This window comes from Danio rerio, chromosome 21, assembly GCF_049306965.1.
Source record: "Danio rerio strain Tuebingen ecotype United States chromosome 21, GRCz12tu, whole genome shotgun sequence".
Lineage (NCBI taxonomy): Eukaryota > Metazoa > Chordata > Actinopteri > Cypriniformes > Danionidae > Danio > Danio rerio.
This window is the reverse complement of record NC_133196.1, coordinates 6,031,488-6,050,000: the sequence shown is the minus strand read 5'-3', so window position 1 is coordinate 6,050,000 and position 18,513 is coordinate 6,031,488. Positions and strand designations below refer to the sequence as shown.

Here is an 18,513-nt window from a genome sequence, read left to right as displayed (position 1 = left end):
ACACCCATACACACTCTCACACACACCCATACAGTACGGCCAATTAAATTGATCCAATTGACCTATAGTGCATGTCTTGTGGGGGAAACCGGAGCACCCAGAGGAACACGGGAAATTCCACACAGAAATGCCAACTGACCCAGCCAGGACTCGAACCAGAGACCTTCTTGCTGTGAGGCTGAGCCACCGAAATATTTTTAGAAGAATTCAAATTTCACAGGTCTAAAAACTGACTTCTATTATTCGTCATGCACCAATTGAATGGGTTCAATGCTTGGGTGTTAATTTGCATCACACAATCAAAACCACAAGCGTTAATATGGAGTTTATTTTCTCTTTGCTGTTTGCAGATCTCAGAGAAGAAGATCTTTCAATAGACGCCGAAAACCCAGATGCAGGGATTTGCTGTTGTACAGACACAGAAGCATCACCGAGGTCAGGCAGTGTTGTGTAATGGAGCTTGCTTTGCTTTTTATAATGCATCCAGTAGTGTTCACTAAGGCTTTAAGTTTGGCCAGGACTTTCCTTTTATAGTCTTCACATTGAGCACAGGGGCATTTCCAACTGACTTAAAAAAGAAAACTCTTGGATGTGCTTTTGATTAGTTTTTCCTCTGGAGCGCTTTGTGCTATACAAGTAAAGTTACTATTTTTATCTTCAGAAAGGAGTGGGGGAATATACTGAAGGCTTTGAAACTGTGAAAGCATGCTGATTAAATATTAAAAGGCTGAAGCTTTATGGTAGCTGCCGACTTTAATCAGCCGTGCCACTGCATGGTATAGCTTTTGTGTTTATTAATATTCAAATCCACAGAGCAAAAAAACTACAAGATCAATCGTTTATCACTTTGGAAGTTAGATTTCTTGACGAGAAAATCTCAGGTGACATATTAAAAATTAACTATAACTGTTGATTAATCAAAGTATATTAAGATAGTTTTGTCTTGTATATAATATATCTTATATAAGTGATTTTATATATTTATGTGTTTCACATTATTTTGTGCTGTTACTAAAATAAAAAAAATAAAAGCTTGTGTTTACATAAGTTTCATATGTGCTGTGCATATTTACTTTGTATATATATATATTAGTAATCATTGATGTATATATTTGAGAAAATATTAATTTAAAAATTGAATATATCTTACATATTACATATATCTGTGTGTGCGTGTGTGCGTGTGTGCGTGTGTGCGTGTGTGCGTGTGTGTGTGTGTGTAATGAGCAATTCCAGCGTTAATGATGTGACATTTGCATTAAAAACTCAAAACATAAATTCACATAGAAAGCATTTTTAACATTATATTGAAACTTCTGTTTATATATTTTCCAAGACAACTAACCAGAATCAAAGGACCAGAAAAATATAAATCTGTAAACTTTTTATATTTTAAATGAGGAAAGCCAGCATGCGTTATGGATGTGACGAAAAAAGTCTGCCAGTTTAAAATCTACCACATACTTTGTAGAAATTCTGTGAATTAAACTGCACAACCCAAAAGAAACGATGCTAATCAAAAGGAGAAGAGTTCTCTCTATAAAACAAAAATGATTGATTTCATTTTATTTGACATTTTCTTGCATTTATGAGGAAAAAGCTTGGTTATGGTTGTGACATCTCTCTGTTATGGGTGTGACAAATAAGAAATTGGCATTGTGTGATTTTTGGTAAATCAAATATATTAGTTTGAAAACATTAACATAGACATTTTAAGTATTTTTAAAGCACTAAAATAATTGATTACACAAATTTTTTTCGAATGTTTCAATATTTTAGCAAAAACCTAATTTTTTAAATAGCAAGATTGACATTTGCATGGAATTACTATATATATATATATATATATATATATATATATATATATATATATATATATATATATATATATATATATGTATATATATATATATATATATATATATATATATATATATATATATATATATATATATATATATATATATATATATATATATATATAGATAGATAGATAGATAGATAGATAGATAGATATATTAACCTAGTTAAGCCTTTAAATGTCACTTTAAGCTGTATAGAAGTGTCTTAAAAAATATATAGTAAAATATTTAGTCATCATGGCAAAGACAAAAAAATAAACCAGATATTAAAGATGAGTTATTAAAACTATTATGTTTAGAAATGTGTTGAAAAAAAACTCTGTATTAAACAGAAATTGGGGAAAAAATAATGGCGAATAATTCAGGGGGGCTAATAATTTTGACTTCAACTGTGTGTACATATATATATATATATATATATATATATATATATATATATATATATATATATATATATATATATATATATATATATATATATATATATATATATATATATATATATATATATATAACACACTATCCAAATACAAACTTTTATTTTGGATGAGATTAATCTTTTAACAGCACTAATATAATTATATACCAACTCATTTGCATAAACTACCAAAACTTTTCAGAATTATCTAGACTTTTGATTCTTAATTATGTTGACATCTAAGGGTGAAAGTTTTGAGTTGTCTTTAATTTAATCGTAAATTACTGACGATATCCAAAAAAACAAATGCAGGTGAATAAATGAAATAAATATAATTGTATAGATTGTAATTACTTGTCAATGTAATATATATATATGTATATATATATGTGTGTGTGTGTGTATATATATATATATATATATATATATATATATATATATATATATATATATATATATATATATATATATATATATATATATATATATATATATATGTATGTATGTATGTATGTATGTGTGTGTGTGTGTGTGTGTATTTATATATATATATATATGTGTGTGTGTGTGTGTGTGTGTGTGTGTGTATATGTATATATAGAAAATGGGGTGTATATATATATATATATATAGGTATGTAACACAAGCTTTTATTTTGGATGTGATTAATTACAGTTTGTCTTTGGACAGCACTAAATATTATAAAGCATTTAAATATATAAAATCACTTATTAAAACATGTATACTTTAATTAATCAACAGTTATAGTTAGTTTTTAATATTTTTACCTGTGATTATAAAGTATTGTATCAAATCAAAATGCTCTGCATGTAAAAACCTGCTAGATAAGAATGTCTAACTTAGTCCTCAGTCACAATCTTGATAAATATGTATTGCATTTTGCACAGCTACTCATGCATCTCAATTTTTTTTAGATGCAACTTTTTTTTATCCCTCTTGAACCTGATTTAATGCATGCATGATGATGCATTTTTCATCTTAGATCTTATTAAAGACGACAACACAAAATGCCAGTAATTTCAATAACAAAACTTTATTTCTGCTTACAAAACATGCGTGTATCATACATGCCAGGCATCGTATCATAAAGTCACATTTTCTCTGTATAACTTTGTACAAATAATTCATTTGAACATGACACAGGGATCTCTCATAGAGACTAAATCACTGACAGTTCTGTACGCGAGTACAAGATCGTCATGGTTAAAGAAGTATGCTAACACTTCAGAATAGCACCTCTGCGCTTCATCAGAGCACAGATGTGTGTGTAAGTGTTCAATGCGTGCGCCTCGTTCACTTCATCTCTGTCAAATCACACTTAACGCAGGTATAACATACCTAATGTGTAACTTGTAAGCGTGAGCATCCCATCTCTCACTTGAGTGTGTGTGTGTGCCTCACAGAGACAAACAGCTGACGTTGTCGTCACTGAATTTAGTGTGTTTTCATCACTTAGCACTGTCCCAAGCTGTGTTTGATGATCTCCTTGCTGCTCGGGGGAATACGATCAGGGAAAACCACTTGGAATTCAACGAGCAGGTCTCCTCGCTGGGCGGGGTTCTTCGCTCTGGGAAGCCCCTCCCCTATAAGCCGCCTCACTGAGCTGGGCTTGATGACGTCACTGCATGGGAGGGGCTTCATCTGTCCGTCAAGCGTAGGGACGTTAACAGTGCACCCACATAGAGCCTGGAGAAAACACAAAGAAAGAAAGCCGGTTAGCATTGTGTGTCAGGATCATCAGGAACGCTCTGTATCGATCTGTTATATCATACGCCGCAGTGTTTTGGCAGGAGAACAGCTATATAATGCTCCTCCGGCATATGTTATGACTTCTAATCCACTTGTCTATATATGAAGCCTTTATGTAAGTGTGAAGGCGGGCGGAATGTAGGCCAGACGGAGTGAACATTACTGTTATGCAACGGCAGGAAAGAGCCGATAATCGCTCTCATTTCTCAATGATGCTTCAGTCTGCGGGGGATGAGAGGGTGTGTGTGTGTGTGTGTGTGGGAAGAGAATAATGAAGTGGATGTGGAAAATGAGAGAGTGGGCGAGAGAGGTTTGGTGTGCAAAGTAAGAATGCAAATGAGATGGATGTTGTTGTTTTTTTTTAACAGATGATGATGACAGATCTGATATAAAGGCATTTAATTAGCCAATAATGTATTTTTTTAATGATTAGCATTAAATAATTAGTGTCCTTCTGTCTTGTTAAGATATGCTGGCTTTAAAAATGAATACATTTTTAATGTAAAATGTGTAAATTAAGTGTTCTGCTTGTATAAGTGTCATGATGCATCTTAAAATGGTCTGATTAATTAAAAATGTGTCCGCCAATAATTTAAGATGGCATTAAAGGGATAGATTACATAAATGAAAATGTTCGTCTGATCGTCTTTCAATCATTTTCCTACTATTGAAGACAATCGGCATACTTCGAGATGTCTTCTATTGTGTTCAACACTAGAAAGAAACTCCTAAAGGGAGTAAAAATAATGAGGTAGTGTTCATTTTTAAGTGTGCTATCCCTTTAAGAATACTAGCTAATAAGTGTTTGCTAAAATTGTGCATACTAAAATCTGAAATAATGGTAGGTATGAAGTGCTAACTTAATAATAATCATGCATAGGATTAAAATGACACAAGGGGTGAATAAATTATGAAATAATTTTCATTTTTAGGGTGAACTAAGAGTATTAGCTAAGCTAAAAGTGTGATTACTAAAATCTGAAAAGGATTTCCATTGCTTTTAATGTAGGTTTGAAGTGCTAATTTAATAATAATAATAATCATGCATATATTTAAAATGACACTAGGAGAAATAAATGATGAGGTCACAATATAAGCTATTAAGTGTTAGCTCAAAAGTGTGATCACTAATATCTAAAATAGGGATTTCTATTGCTTTTTATGTAGGTATGAAGTGCTAATTGAAGAATAATAATAATAATAATAAGCATGCATTGGTTTAAAATGACACAATGGAGTATAAATAATGAGGTAATGTTCATTTTTGGGTGAACTATCCCTTTAAGAATACTAGCTAATAAGTGCTAGCTTTAAGTGTGATTACTAAAATATGAAATAAGGATTTCCATTGCTTTTTATGCAGGTATGAAGGGATAATTGAATAATAATAATCATGCATATGTTTAAAATGACAGAAGGGAGAATAAATTATGAAATAATTTTCATTTTTGGGTGAAATATCCCTTTAATATTACTAGCTAATAATTGTTAGCTAAAAGTGTCTGAAATCTAAAAAAGTACTAAAATCTGAAATAAGGATTTCCGTTGCTTTTTTTGCAGGTATGAAGTGCTAATTTCATATAATAATAATAATATTCATGCATATAGCAGCTGCCACCCTGCTTGATATGACTCTATTCATAGTTTCTTTGGAAAATAGATGCAAGAGGGCGTAAAGGCAAAATAAGATGCACTGCTAGAAAGGAGCGAATGACAGAATGTGTGTGAGACGATGCTGAGAGCTGAGGAGGCGGTGTGTGTGCGAGTTGGGAGGGGGAGTGTGTGAGAGAGAGTGTGTGTGTGCGCTCAGGCTGCGGGGGAGTGATGCTAAATTTAGATGCAGCTCTCTGCAGAGGCTTATTGAGTACCAGTGACTGCGAGGGAACATTTCGTACCACCAGACACACACACATTTATGTACACACACATACTCATCTCACCTCTCGCAGAGTGATGGTGCAGGTGTACACGATATGCGAGCCGTCTCGTCTGAAGTGGGCGTGTTTCTTCTCCTTGATCACGAAGGCTAGGTCGTTCGGGGCGTGGCCGAGCATCTGATGGCCCTCATTGGGGAAGGTGATCCTGGTGCCCTCCTTCCATCCTTTCTTCACCTCCACGTCGAACACGCGCTCTTCAGGCTTCAACGTGTGTTTGTCTGTCTGACGCAGGCGTGTCAGTTTTACACGCTTGGTCACGCCCATCAGAATGTCCTCCAATGATACTGAGAGATCGTGGACTTCGGCATCGCCTGCTGGCTTGAGCCCGCCTTTGTTGCCATGGTGGCGGCTGAGGTGGGGAAGGGGGTTTCTTGTGAATGGGTTGAACAGGTCATCATCGGAGTCCAAGTCGAAGTTGAAGAACATGTGCCAGGAGTGGGCGTCGGCTTTTGAGTTATGGGAGGGGTCTGTTTTGTTGCATGTTGGAGCCACTCCCCCTTTGGTCAACCCTAAGATGAAGAGATTTTAATTAGGTGCATGTCATTAAAGCTTGCCTTTAAGAAAGAAAAAACGGGTTCATTCTGTGGTTAAAGTATGAATTATTGATGAATTCTGCTCTAGCTCTGCAGCACTGCGAATCAGTTGAAATGGGGGTTGTGTGAACCCACTGAACTCGGTGCTCGCTTGCATCTTCGGGACTCTTATTTTGACGTACCGTCATCTAAATGCATTTTAACATTGCTTAACGTTCAATATCTCACCTTGTTGATCATAGATGTTGCGTTTCTCGGGGTCTGTCAGGACGTCGTAGGCTTGAGCGATCTGTTTGAATTTGTCCTCGGCGTCTGCGTCTGAGTTCTTGTCTGGGTGGTAACGGAGCGCCAGACGCTTGTACGCCTTTCTGATCTCCTCCTCGTTGGAGTCGTTTGAGACGCCGAGCACAGAGTAGTAATCCACACACTCTGGTGAGGGTGGAGGGCTAGACACCTCAGGTTCCTCACGCACCTCCTGTGTACACAGAGACAGGCAGATGGAGTTTAGTGTGTGCTCATTTATAGTTCACCTACACAGGGTGATCCCCCTCCAAAAAATAATAAAGTTTGTTTTAACTGGCAAGGATGCGAGTAGCATAGAAAATAAAGGGGGTTTCCCATAATAGTAAGAGTTGGTGAGGATCTCAATGACCAAATTTTTCATTTAGACATCAATTTTGAATCCTACTCTTTATTCATGGGCAGATTTTTTAATAATTACTTTATGATTGCTGTAAAATCACTATACAAAACGTTTAAAATATTAATTCTTTAACCATATCGTATCAAATATTCTCTACTTCACAAAAGTTGAAAGCGTATATCTTATAATATGGCATTGTGTAATATATAATATACATTAGAAATTATTTGGATGTATTTTATATAGATGAAGTTTGATAAAAAAGTCTACAAATTCCCCACTATATATGAACTGAGTGTTTTTATAAAGTGGAGAGTACAGTATAGGGGTATAAAGATAATATCCCTTATATTCTCCAATATATAAATCAATTTATGTATATACGTAAAAGTTTCCCTCTATATTCTTCATTATATAATATACTCACAATATTTGCATTGTAGACTATATATATATATATATATATATATATATATATATATATATATATATATATATATATATATATATATATATATATATATTTATACATATATATACATACATACATACATACATACATACATATATATATATATATATATATATATATATATATATATATATATATATATATATATATATATATATATATATATATATATATATATTTATACATATATATACATACATACATACATATATATATATATATATATATATATATATATATATATATATATATATATATATATATATATATATATATATATATATATATATACACAAAGACACATAAACATTTACAATGTACACATGAAGAGTTTAGATGCATCTTAAATTTTCTTCTAAAATGAGCATATTTTGTCAGGCTCCAGTGTGTAGGTTCAGTAAATTCACTTTATGGCAAAGAATACCCTCTTTTAATTCCATTTAAAATCAAGTAATTGAACATAAACATTTGAGGTTGAGAAAAATGTCCAATTTAATGCATCTGAATGCTTCATAAGTAAAGATATTTGTGCATATATGTGTGCATAAATATATGCATTGCATATACCTCTATATATTTCATGCACAAATATTATATTCCACACTAAATAATGTAGCAGGGAATATACATGCATCAATAAAATGTAGCATGTGATTTCAATGTCATGTGCAGCATCTCACCTCTGAGCTCCATGATCCCTCCTCTCCGTGGATCACTCGCACTTTGCACTTGACGTTCTTGTGTTTGACGCCGAACTGAGTCCAGATGAGAACCATGGTGCTGATGCTGCTTCTGTTGCCGGTATATGTGTGTATAAGAGAGAGCCGGTGATGCTTGAGCTGCTGTCTGCTGCATCTCCCGCCGCTCTGCTCGAGCTTTTATACCCGCGCTCTACACACAGCGCCCACGCTGCGTGACCGAGCTTCCCCGGCCACTCCCACTTTTCGCGGACACGTAGAGGGAATACCGCGTGCCCGCCAATCCACGCTCGCCGCCGTTGCGGGCTGAGATGAGCATCACGCGGATGTGGCAGCCTACCTCTCCATGTGGAGGAGCGTTTCCGGAATTCACAATGAGTCTCATCCCTCCCTCCCTTCCTCTTCATCCATCCTCCTATCCTAAATTGGTCTTCTGTTACAGCTTGTTCTCTTGGCTCGTCTCTTGGCTTTTTTGGATTGAAAGTTGTGAATGATGATGGCAAATGGTAGTAAACGAACACAGGAAAAAAAGCACGCACATACATATGATAGTAAATAAAGCCGTTTTAACAGAGTCGTGCACACCCAATTATTAACTAAATTCGGCCATCTCTGCACAGGTAAGCAGAACATATAATATATATGAGTGAAATGCAATATATTATCTTGGATTTATGCTTTTCGCATGTGAAACCACTATCTAAATTGCTTTATTTATATTATTATTAGTTAAATGATAGTAAATTGGCCATTTATATAACCTATATAGTTTATATATCTGTATAATATATAGAGTTTTATTGTCTCTATATTCTTATCTTTTAAAGTTATATCTAATTCGCTTGAGTTATATTATTATTGGTCAAATGATGGTAGGTTGGTCATTTATATAACATTTTTTTTCTTTCAATCAGAGTTTAATAGTTTCTATATTCTTCTTTTTTTCTTTTTTAAAGTTATATATATATATATATATGTATATATATATATATATATATATATATATATATATATATATGTATGTATATATATATATATATATGTATGTATATATATATATATATATATATATATATATATATGTATGTGTATATATATATATGTATATATATATTTATATGTATGTATATATATATATATGTATGTGTATATATATATATATGTATGTATATATATATATATATGTATATGCATATGTGTATATGCATATGTATATATATATGTATATATGTATGTATATATATATATATATATATATATATATATATATATATATATATATATATATATATATATATATATATATATATATATTAGGCTATATCTTGCACAGATTAATGTCTAAATTGTGTTAAGTTCCACAATATATTCATTTATTTCTATCTAAAGTCTGTGATCTCTACATTTTCTGCTTACCTGCAATGTCTATGAGTAAAATGCAATATATTATTTTGGATTTGTTCTTTTAGTGTGGAAAACCACTATCTAAATTGCTTGAGTTATATTATTATTGGTCAAATGATAGTAAGTTGGTCATTTATATAACTTTTTGTCTTTCAATCAGAGTTTGATTGTTTCTATATTCTTCTCTTTTAAAGTTATATATGTATATTAGGCTATATCGTGCACAGATTAATGTCTAAATTCTGTTGAATTCCACAATATATTAATTTATTTCTATCTAAATTCTGCCACCTCTATATTTTCAGCTTACCTGTGCAATGTCTATGAGTAAAATGCAATATAATATTTTGGATTTATGCTTTTAGCATGTTAAACCACTATCTAAATCGCTTGATTTATATTATTATTGGTTAAATAATAGCAAATTGGACATTCATATAACATTTTTTTTCTTTCAATCAGTGTTTAATTGTTTCTATATTATTCTCTTTTCAAGTTATATGTATATTAGGCTATATTTTGCTCAGATTAATGTCTAAATTGTGTTGTATTCCACAATATATTCATTTATATCCATCCAAATTCGGTCATACATTTTCTGCTTACCTGTGCAATGTCTATGAGTAGAATGCAATATATTATCTTGGATTTATTCTTTTAGTGTGGAAAATCACTATCTAAATCGCTTGATTAATATTATTATTGAGTAAATTATGGTAAATTGGCCATTTATACAACCTTTTTTCTTTCTATTAAAGTTGAGTTGTTTTTATATTCTACTTTTTTAAAGTTGCATGTGTATATCATGTACAGATTTGTCTAAATTGTGTTGTTTTCCTGAATATATTAATATCTAAATGTCTGTAACTAATTCCAGATAGGCTTTGTGTTCAGTAAGCACATTTTGTACGCTGTTTTATTTATACACCAGTCCTAAATTGTAGTTTTAGCAGTAATTATTACTTGCAAAATTAGAATTCGCCCATGGTGCATGTGTTTTATACATCTGCACTGCTGCAGACCCCTGAACTGCCCACCTGTTGGACAATCTGCTTAAATGTCAGTTTTATTATATAATGTCAAGTCATGTTTGAGGCTTTGAACAAGCAATGAAGTCTAATTAGAATATACACACTAATTCAATGTCCTTTCATTGTGTCAAAGTGCAATTAAAGCTGATGGAAACTGCAGCCGCTTCACCCACACATGCAATTATATGCAATTAACATGCGATTGTCAAGTCTGGTTACTTGTATACCAATAATTATTAATGCTCGTCACGGTGACAGTTGATAATGTTCCCGTCTCCGCGAGAATAAAAGTTCTTTGCGCATCCGCAAGCGCGCGTTCACGATCTTCGCCGTTAACCGGCCGCAATTGCATTAAAGCGCAGCCTTGGGGAATGTCGCATTACGCAACGTACGTGCAGGTGAATTGCACATTCCTAAGTACATAAATGGCCATATTTCCTCAGACGTGACGCTTCCAGCCAATCACGAGCGGAAGATGCTTCAGGATTCCCGCTGGTACCGGAATATTGGACAAATTTGGTGTATATGCTCCTGTCAGAAACGTCAGAGAGAGTCTCCAAGCCAGATTTCGTCCATTTTGGAAAAATAGAAAGAGCTAGCGCAGGAAAACCGAGCCTAATAGTGTGAATGACACCTCGAAATCTGTTAGTATATCGACCAGCCGGACATTTCCGTCGTGTCTGGAGAGATGAATGCGATATCAGGTCGTGTTTGTGAGGAAAATGAGGGAACATTATGCTAGCGCTGTGTCGAGGACATTCAGGGTACATTGTGCTTCTGCGGTGTAAAAAGCTCAGCAGGGGCTCTTCAGAAGTCGTGATCTCGTGCTTTTAATAATAACTCTTGGCTCGTGACCAGCGGATGCCCAACTGTGCCGCGTAATTTTCGCGCCCTTATTGTGTCGAGGTCTGTTAAGCGCGCGTAGCCTACTGTAAGTATGACTTATTAGCGTCGCCTAAATGCTTCCTAAATTAGTTCCTGTCAAAATTAGAGCCCATCTGTCACACATTCGAGTAACTGAGGGGTGTCCAGTGAGTTAGTTGTGAATTTGAACAGATATAACTTCTCAATGACCCACATTAGCCGAGCATTTTGCAAATATTAGCTTCTAATATTTTTTTAATTTGACGAATATTTGATTGTTTAAAATATGTTTAGGCTGTTGTCAAGGTGTTTCTTTTGGGTGGTTCCCATCTTACTCAGTTAAAAGAGCCTATAACCACAGATATTAAGAGTTTGTATGCTAAAACTTATAAATGCAGTCTGAATGTTTCTCTAAAATGTGCATATTTTTTATCAGGCTCCTGTGTGTATGTTCAGTAATATCACTTTTACGGCAAAGAATAAGTCCTTTTCTTGGTCTTTGAAGTGAAATGTCTCAACATAAACAAAGAAGGTTGATAAAAATGTTCATTTTCTATGGAAATTTCAGACAGCACTTAGTAGTTTTTGCATCTGAACTCCTCATATATCGGCCACGACTCTTATTTGTTGTAAGCAGAAGGCAGTTTTACTCATTTTATTATTGATAAGTTGCATATATATAGTGTTAGTACACTTACACAACAAAACCCCCATATACCTTATGTATAAATGCTCTTAAACTATTAATGAAAGTTCATATGTTTTTTTAAATTGCTTACTTTTATGGAAATACCACAGTATTCTTTGATACTGTAATAATACGATCACCACAGCATCATTTCACTAGTGTAATAGTAAAAAATCACATACGATTCTAGAAAATATTTACCATCCTACACAGTCTCTGCCTAACCTTTTCCTCATTTTGCCATATGTGTATGTGTTGTAGGATAAACTGTGTTGCAGGGGAGTGATATTCACAGGTACGGTTCTTCCTACACCACCTTCGCCTTCTGCACTCATTCTTTCTCTCTCAGTCTCCCAGTAAAGGTTACGGGGGTGATTCACAATGAGTAAAGTGGCATTTGACAGCACACTTCAGATCATTTCTCAAGTCAGATTCATTTGGTTGTATAATGCCTTTCATAATCAGTTGCTTTGCTAATGAATTCAACCTCAATTTGTCGACAGACTGAGTGATTGTCTGAAACGCATTAATATTCAGAACAGAAAGCGAGACATGAGGTAAGGCAGAGACAGTAAAGAGAACGGACTGCTCTATTAATAGCACACAGCAATAGGCAGTGAATGTTAGGTCCACACTGCCATCTGGTGATGTTGTGGTGCTTTAAAATGTTCTGAACAGTAAATGTACCATTTAAAAGCACCCCCCCCCCCCCCCCTCTTCAAACTCTCTAATAAAACAGCTCCCACATAAAGAGGAATGTAAACTGAGGCAAGAACTGCTGAGGTTAGCATGAGCTAAAAGCAAAAACAGCAGGAGAGCGACTTTACTCTTGTAGTTAACCGACTCTGGCACTAATGCTGCAACAGTCTCTCATGTAAACAAACGTATTGCCCCATCAAACAAATTCTGCTCCAAACTCCAGTAATCTGCCTGCCGACAGCATTTTTAAGGCATCATATGCTATACCCAGTGGTGTAAAGTAACTAATTACAAATACTCAAATTACTGTAATTAGGTAGTTTTTCTCAGAAATTGTATTTTACTAGCTAATTTTAAAAATGTGTACTTTTACTTTCCCTTGAGTACATTTTTAGTGCAGTATCTGTACTTTTACTCCACTACTTTCCTTCAACCTGCAACCTGCAGTCACTAATTAATTTTTTTCTTGTCTATGGAGATTAGAAAAATCAGTTCCGTATTTCCTGTCCAATCAAATCACACATACACTGAAAAAAGTTTTGCATGCAGAACTGTTGCAAACAATTTATTTGTGTTGAATTTAAACAAACAAATTAAGTTTAATAATGTTCGACTTAATTTGTTTGTTTAAATTCAACACAAATAAATTGTTTAGAACCACTGAACTTAAAAAAAATGAGTAAATCCAAGGAATCATCTTTGAATAATTTTTTTCAGTGTAGAAGGTAAATTGCATCATAATGATCTACCTCAAGACATGTGCGTTTTAAGACATTTTAAGCATTTAAAGTGTCCAAGAAGATGTTCAAAATCTTTGCACACATTGACCCAGAGACTGTTTAGATCAGGGATGCCCAAACAGTCCTGGAGGACCGATGTCCTGCAGATTTTTGCTCCAACTTGCCTCAACACACCTGCATGGATGTTTCTAGAAAGCCTAGTATGAGATTGATTAGCTAGCCCAGGTGCGTCTAATTGGAATTGGAACTAAACTTTGCAGGACACCGGCCCTCCAGGACCGAGTATGGGCAGCCCTGGTTTAGATGGATGTCACTGATGAGAAGTTGATGAATATTTACAGTTTGATGACCGAAATGGCCCTAAACACCCAGCAGACACAAGATGTCAGCATGATGTCAGATTGAAATTGTACCCTAATGTCGTGAAAACGCTGCATTTTGTTTGGAAATGAAAATCAGGTTTACATCAGAACACAACGCCAGCCTGATGTCACTGCCCAACTTCCAACCAAATATCAACGTGTAATGATGTTACAGCTTGACGTTGTGTCGACATTACCACTATAACATCTATCAGACGTTGAATTTTGGTTGCCATAACTGATGAATAAACATCAGTATTTTACATCAATATGACGTTGGTTTAGGATGTTGGCTCAACATTTGATTTTGGTCATTTTTTAACAACCTAAAATCAACCAAATATAAACGTCTTTTGATGTCATTATTGGACGTCAAAATAACGTTGTCCTTAGACGCTGGCAAGACACTGAATTTTGGTCACCTGACATCACAACCAAAATCTAACCTAATTTTATGACATTGTGTGCCTGCTGGGCAATAACTTAATGCACTACAGAATGTTATGTTTACACACACACATCCACAAATTACATGTAAATGCATCAACTTTTAACAGCGTAATACTCACTACTCAGAGTACTTTTAAAAGGGCTACTTTTTACTCCTACTTTGAGCAATATTTACAACAGGTACTTTTACTCTACTAACACTACATTTTTAGGCAAGTAATGGTACTTTTACTTAAGTATGCTTTGTCAGTACTCTTTCCACCACTGGCTATACCCCTATAAAACATCTGGCTATAGTCAGTCAGCTCACCAGATTTGGTGTTGTCTCGGGCGGCCACAGAACAAACACATCTTGGTCAGATAGAAGTACAGTCATACATCAGACAGGCTGACATAACATATTGTCACATGTCATGAAATTATTTTTTATTGGTGCCAAACATGAATGTGAGGTTTTATTTTTGGAATATGTCATAAATGTCCTGTTTACACAGAATTTGATGCAAATGTACTTGCATTCTAGGCAGTTATAGCTGATATTTGTACCTTGACTGATAATAGAAAATAATATATATCTTATCTAAATGTTATATGATTAATCTAGCTAATTTGCATAAAATGTTTGACCAGAGTAAAAAATTGCAGGTTTAGTGTTTCTTTTTAAAAAAAAAATGCCATACACATTGTGTATACACATATACCAATTCTACATACATTGTGTACAAATGTGTTTCACACATTCATAGACACACTGTGTGTAACAGTGTACTGGTGTGAACATAGCATTATGGGAATTATTTACAAGGGGTCCATGCCATGTTGTGTACTGAACTCTTGGAAGTCCTCTGGGATGGTGTCTGGAAAAAGATGTAAAAATACAACATGATTAGTGTAAAAATTTTACATATAATCTGATATTTGCTTGTTTCAAGGATACACTGTATACCCAGCAGTCAACTTAATCAAATAAAATGAGTGTAGTCAACTCAATGTTGACTGAAAGTTAATTCTACTCATTTGAAAAGAGTTTTGAACTCGGTGTTAAATGTAATGAGTTACTTAAATATCTCATTACTTCAACTTAAATGGAGCAAGTTCACAGTACTCATATAGATTAGTTTTTTAAAACGCAACTACAACTAATTCAAGGTTCAGACTGCATGATTTTAGCCCCGATTTTGACTCGCCAACAGGTTTTAAGGAATCACTGACAAATGCTTAAACTCACAGGCAAATCGGTCCTCGTTCACGCGGGTAACAATCACACAATGTAAACTATCAAAGATGCAATCCGAGAGAATCGCAGATGAGTCGCCGATGCCTGTGAGATATTTGGCATGCTAAATATCTGAAGCTGTCAGCGATTCAATTCATGCCGTGTGAAATGAGTTTTGACTGAAAATAACTTCGCTGATCACCTACAGCCAATAAGAGAGCAGCATCCATAGCATAGGTATCTGCAGGCCAGCGGGAAGAAAGGGGAGAAGTTAAAAGCGCTCATTTTCTGTTTATTTGAACCCAAAAAATTGAGGGAAAACTAGTAGAAATTTGGCTGGAGCACTTGTGTCTGTTTGACTTGTCATGTGAGCAACCACAACCAGGTCAAAAAAGAAAGGTGAGGAGGAATAGCTAATTCCCTTCAAACCCAGGTCAGCAAATATGTACTGTACAATATTTTCTACCTCATTAAAAGCTTCTTTTCTCGTTATGTAGTTTGTAGACGTAGTTTGAACGAAGTTGTCGGCGATTCTTCCTATTGTAAAGTCATATAATGTGAACCCCTCTGTCGCCGATCCATCTTGCAGTGTAAACAAGAGACAAAACACTAGCCCAGATAGTCATGCAGTGTGAAAACATCCGTGACATGACTACTTTGAAAATCATGCAGTTTGAACTCGGCATAATGTTGCAATTGGTTTCCTCAAACGAAATTGAGTTGCCTTAACTTATTGAGTTTTACTATACTCGGTTGGTTTGAGTTCTCTTCATTTATTGGCTTTTACTGTACTCAAATTGCTACGTTTACTCAAATGGATCAAGTTCACAGTACTCATTTGGAATAGTTTTTAAACTTAAATGGTTTGTTGCAATCAGTTTCCTCAAATAATTCGAGTTACCTTAACTCTTTGGGTTTTAAGCGTACTTGCGTTATAAATAACATGATAAATGACTTTACTGTCACTTTCAATCACATTTATGTATTCGTCCAGTTTAAAGATTGTGTAAATGTTGCATTGCTGCATTAACTCAGAACATATGTTTGTGTTCTCACCATTGCAGCGGTACTTCAAGTTTGACCAGATGATGTTCTCCTGAGAAAAGCAGAACACTCCTAGTCTTCCTCCTCTCATTGTGGTATCAATTGTCACCCCAGAATCTGCAACAAGCTCTGTTCCCTCATAGAAACGAACCCTAAAAACACATACAGTGTCCTGAATCCTGACTCATTTTATTTATCATGAGCAACAACTTTGATTGTTTAGCTTCAAACTTTAGGTCACTTGTATTTTGATCGGCTCACCTGATGTATCCAACTTGTGGGCGGTGCTGCAAGTACCAGCGGTATGATACCTTGTCCTTCCAACCAACGTTTCTTGGATCCTTCCACAGGAGACGTACCTGATCATTAGTGTCACCTGTATGCCAGAGCGAGTTCCTCAAATGCTCACCTGGACCAGTCTTGGACTTCACTGCCTGAGAACGAGAGTTAGAGTTCTGTTAATCCCATGCAAGACTTTCTCACGAACGAAAAGATTGCATATCTTGAAATTCAGCTGATCAACCTTCAGCTGAATGCCAGGTTCAGCTACAGCTCTGAAGGGTGTGGCCTGCCAGTACGTCTGTTCTGTTTGCTTCCACATCACCACATAGAAACTGGAGGAATCTTGGTATCCAAAGATGAACCCGGCATAGTCGTCATCAGTCACTGTATTTACATGGAATGTTCCCTCGAAATCAACACCGCTAAATGCCGTGTAACCTGGTCGTCAGAGAGAGGAATGCATCACCCATAGCCTGTGAGGCCTCGTGTAATTGCCTTGATTTAGAAATGAATTGCCATAGGCCCTGATGGGAAAAACTCACCAACAGCAAGGCCTGGATCACTGTTCATCGTTTGGACAATCTCCATTCCCTTTACATCAAAGAATTTGTCAGAACTCTGATTCTCAAACAGTTTTAGTGACATAAAATTACATATATTTGTTGCTAATGTTACCTGGTTGAGAACCACCCAGTTGGGGTCAATCTGGGCATCACCCTCCGGATCCAGTACAACTGTCTGATAGGCTCTGAAATCTGTCAGTGTGATCTCTGCATTTTCTGGACAGTTATCGATCCTGTCGATTACCTTGTCCTGGTCAAAGTCGGATTCACATATGTCACCCACTCCATCATCTGTGTAGAAATGAACAGGTGAGTGAGGTATGATTGGAATATGATATCTCTATGTTTAAGGGAATGGGAAATGCAAGATTTCCTGTGATTTATGTCTGTACACAAAGGTTTCATGTTGTTTAGAAGACTTGGAATATATAGTGCAAAAAAATATCAACAACTTTTATAGATTTCTGTTTTCGGTACACTGATATTGGGCCGGGGTGAGGCAGTGGTGCAGTAGGTAGTGCTGTCGCCTCACAGCAAGATGGTCGCTGGGTCGCTGGTTCGAACCTCTGCTCAGTTGGCATTTCTGTATGGAGTTTGCATGTTCTCCCTGCCTTCGCGTGGGTTTCCTCCGGGTGCTCCGGTTTCCCCCACAGTCCAAAGACATGCAATACAGGTGAATTGGGTTGGCTAAATTGCCCGTTGTGTATGAGTGTGTGTGTGGATATTTCCCAGAGATGGGTTGCGGCTGGAAGGGCATCCGCTGTGTAAAAACTTGCTGGATAAGTTCGCGGTTCATTCCGGTGTGGTGACCCCGGATTAATAAAGGGACTAAGCCGA

The 18,513-nt window shown here is 35.3% G+C and overlaps 2 protein-coding genes and 1 long non-coding RNA gene across 8 annotated transcripts in view; 1 reads left to right on the top strand and 2 right to left on the bottom strand.

Moving 5' to 3' along the window:
- Positions 1-18,513, top strand: part of LOC141379962 (uncharacterized) — a 54,950-nt gene that overhangs the window by 15,624 nt on the left and 20,813 nt on the right. For 2 of the 5 annotated variants that reach the window (XR_012397088.1, XR_012397091.1), the window contains exons 2-4: positions 351-435; positions 12,582-12,615; positions 16,852-17,985. This is a non-coding gene — a long non-coding RNA (uncharacterized lncRNA). Of the gene's footprint in view, positions 1-350; positions 436-11,291; positions 11,700-12,581; positions 12,616-16,851; positions 17,986-18,513 lie in introns of those variants that run through there. The other 3 variants (XR_012397089.1, XR_012397092.1, XR_012397090.1) reach the window with 2 other exon arrangements.
- Positions 3,316-8,504, bottom strand: zgc:122979. The gene is made up of 4 exons (NM_001037574.2): positions 8,316-8,504; positions 6,749-6,995; positions 5,991-6,496; positions 3,316-3,987 (listed from the first exon to the last, which is right to left on the bottom strand). The coding sequence occupies exons 1-4, from the start codon at positions 8,409-8,411 to the stop codon at positions 3,754-3,756; spliced, it is 1,083 nt and encodes a 360-aa protein (NP_001032663.2). The 5' UTR covers positions 8,412-8,504; the 3' UTR covers positions 3,316-3,753.
- Positions 14,971-18,513, bottom strand: part of thbs4b (thrombospondin 4b) — a 33,162-nt gene continuing 29,619 nt past the window's right edge. For both annotated transcript variants that reach the window (NM_173226.1, XM_073934234.1), the window contains 6 exon segments: positions 14,971-15,428; positions 16,844-16,983; positions 17,093-17,265; positions 17,355-17,551; positions 17,656-17,704; positions 17,789-17,967. In NM_173226.1, the coding sequence (NP_775333.1) occupies positions 15,370-15,428; positions 16,844-16,983; positions 17,093-17,265; positions 17,355-17,551; positions 17,656-17,704; positions 17,789-17,967 (797 nt within the window). In that variant the 3' untranslated portion in view covers positions 14,971-15,369.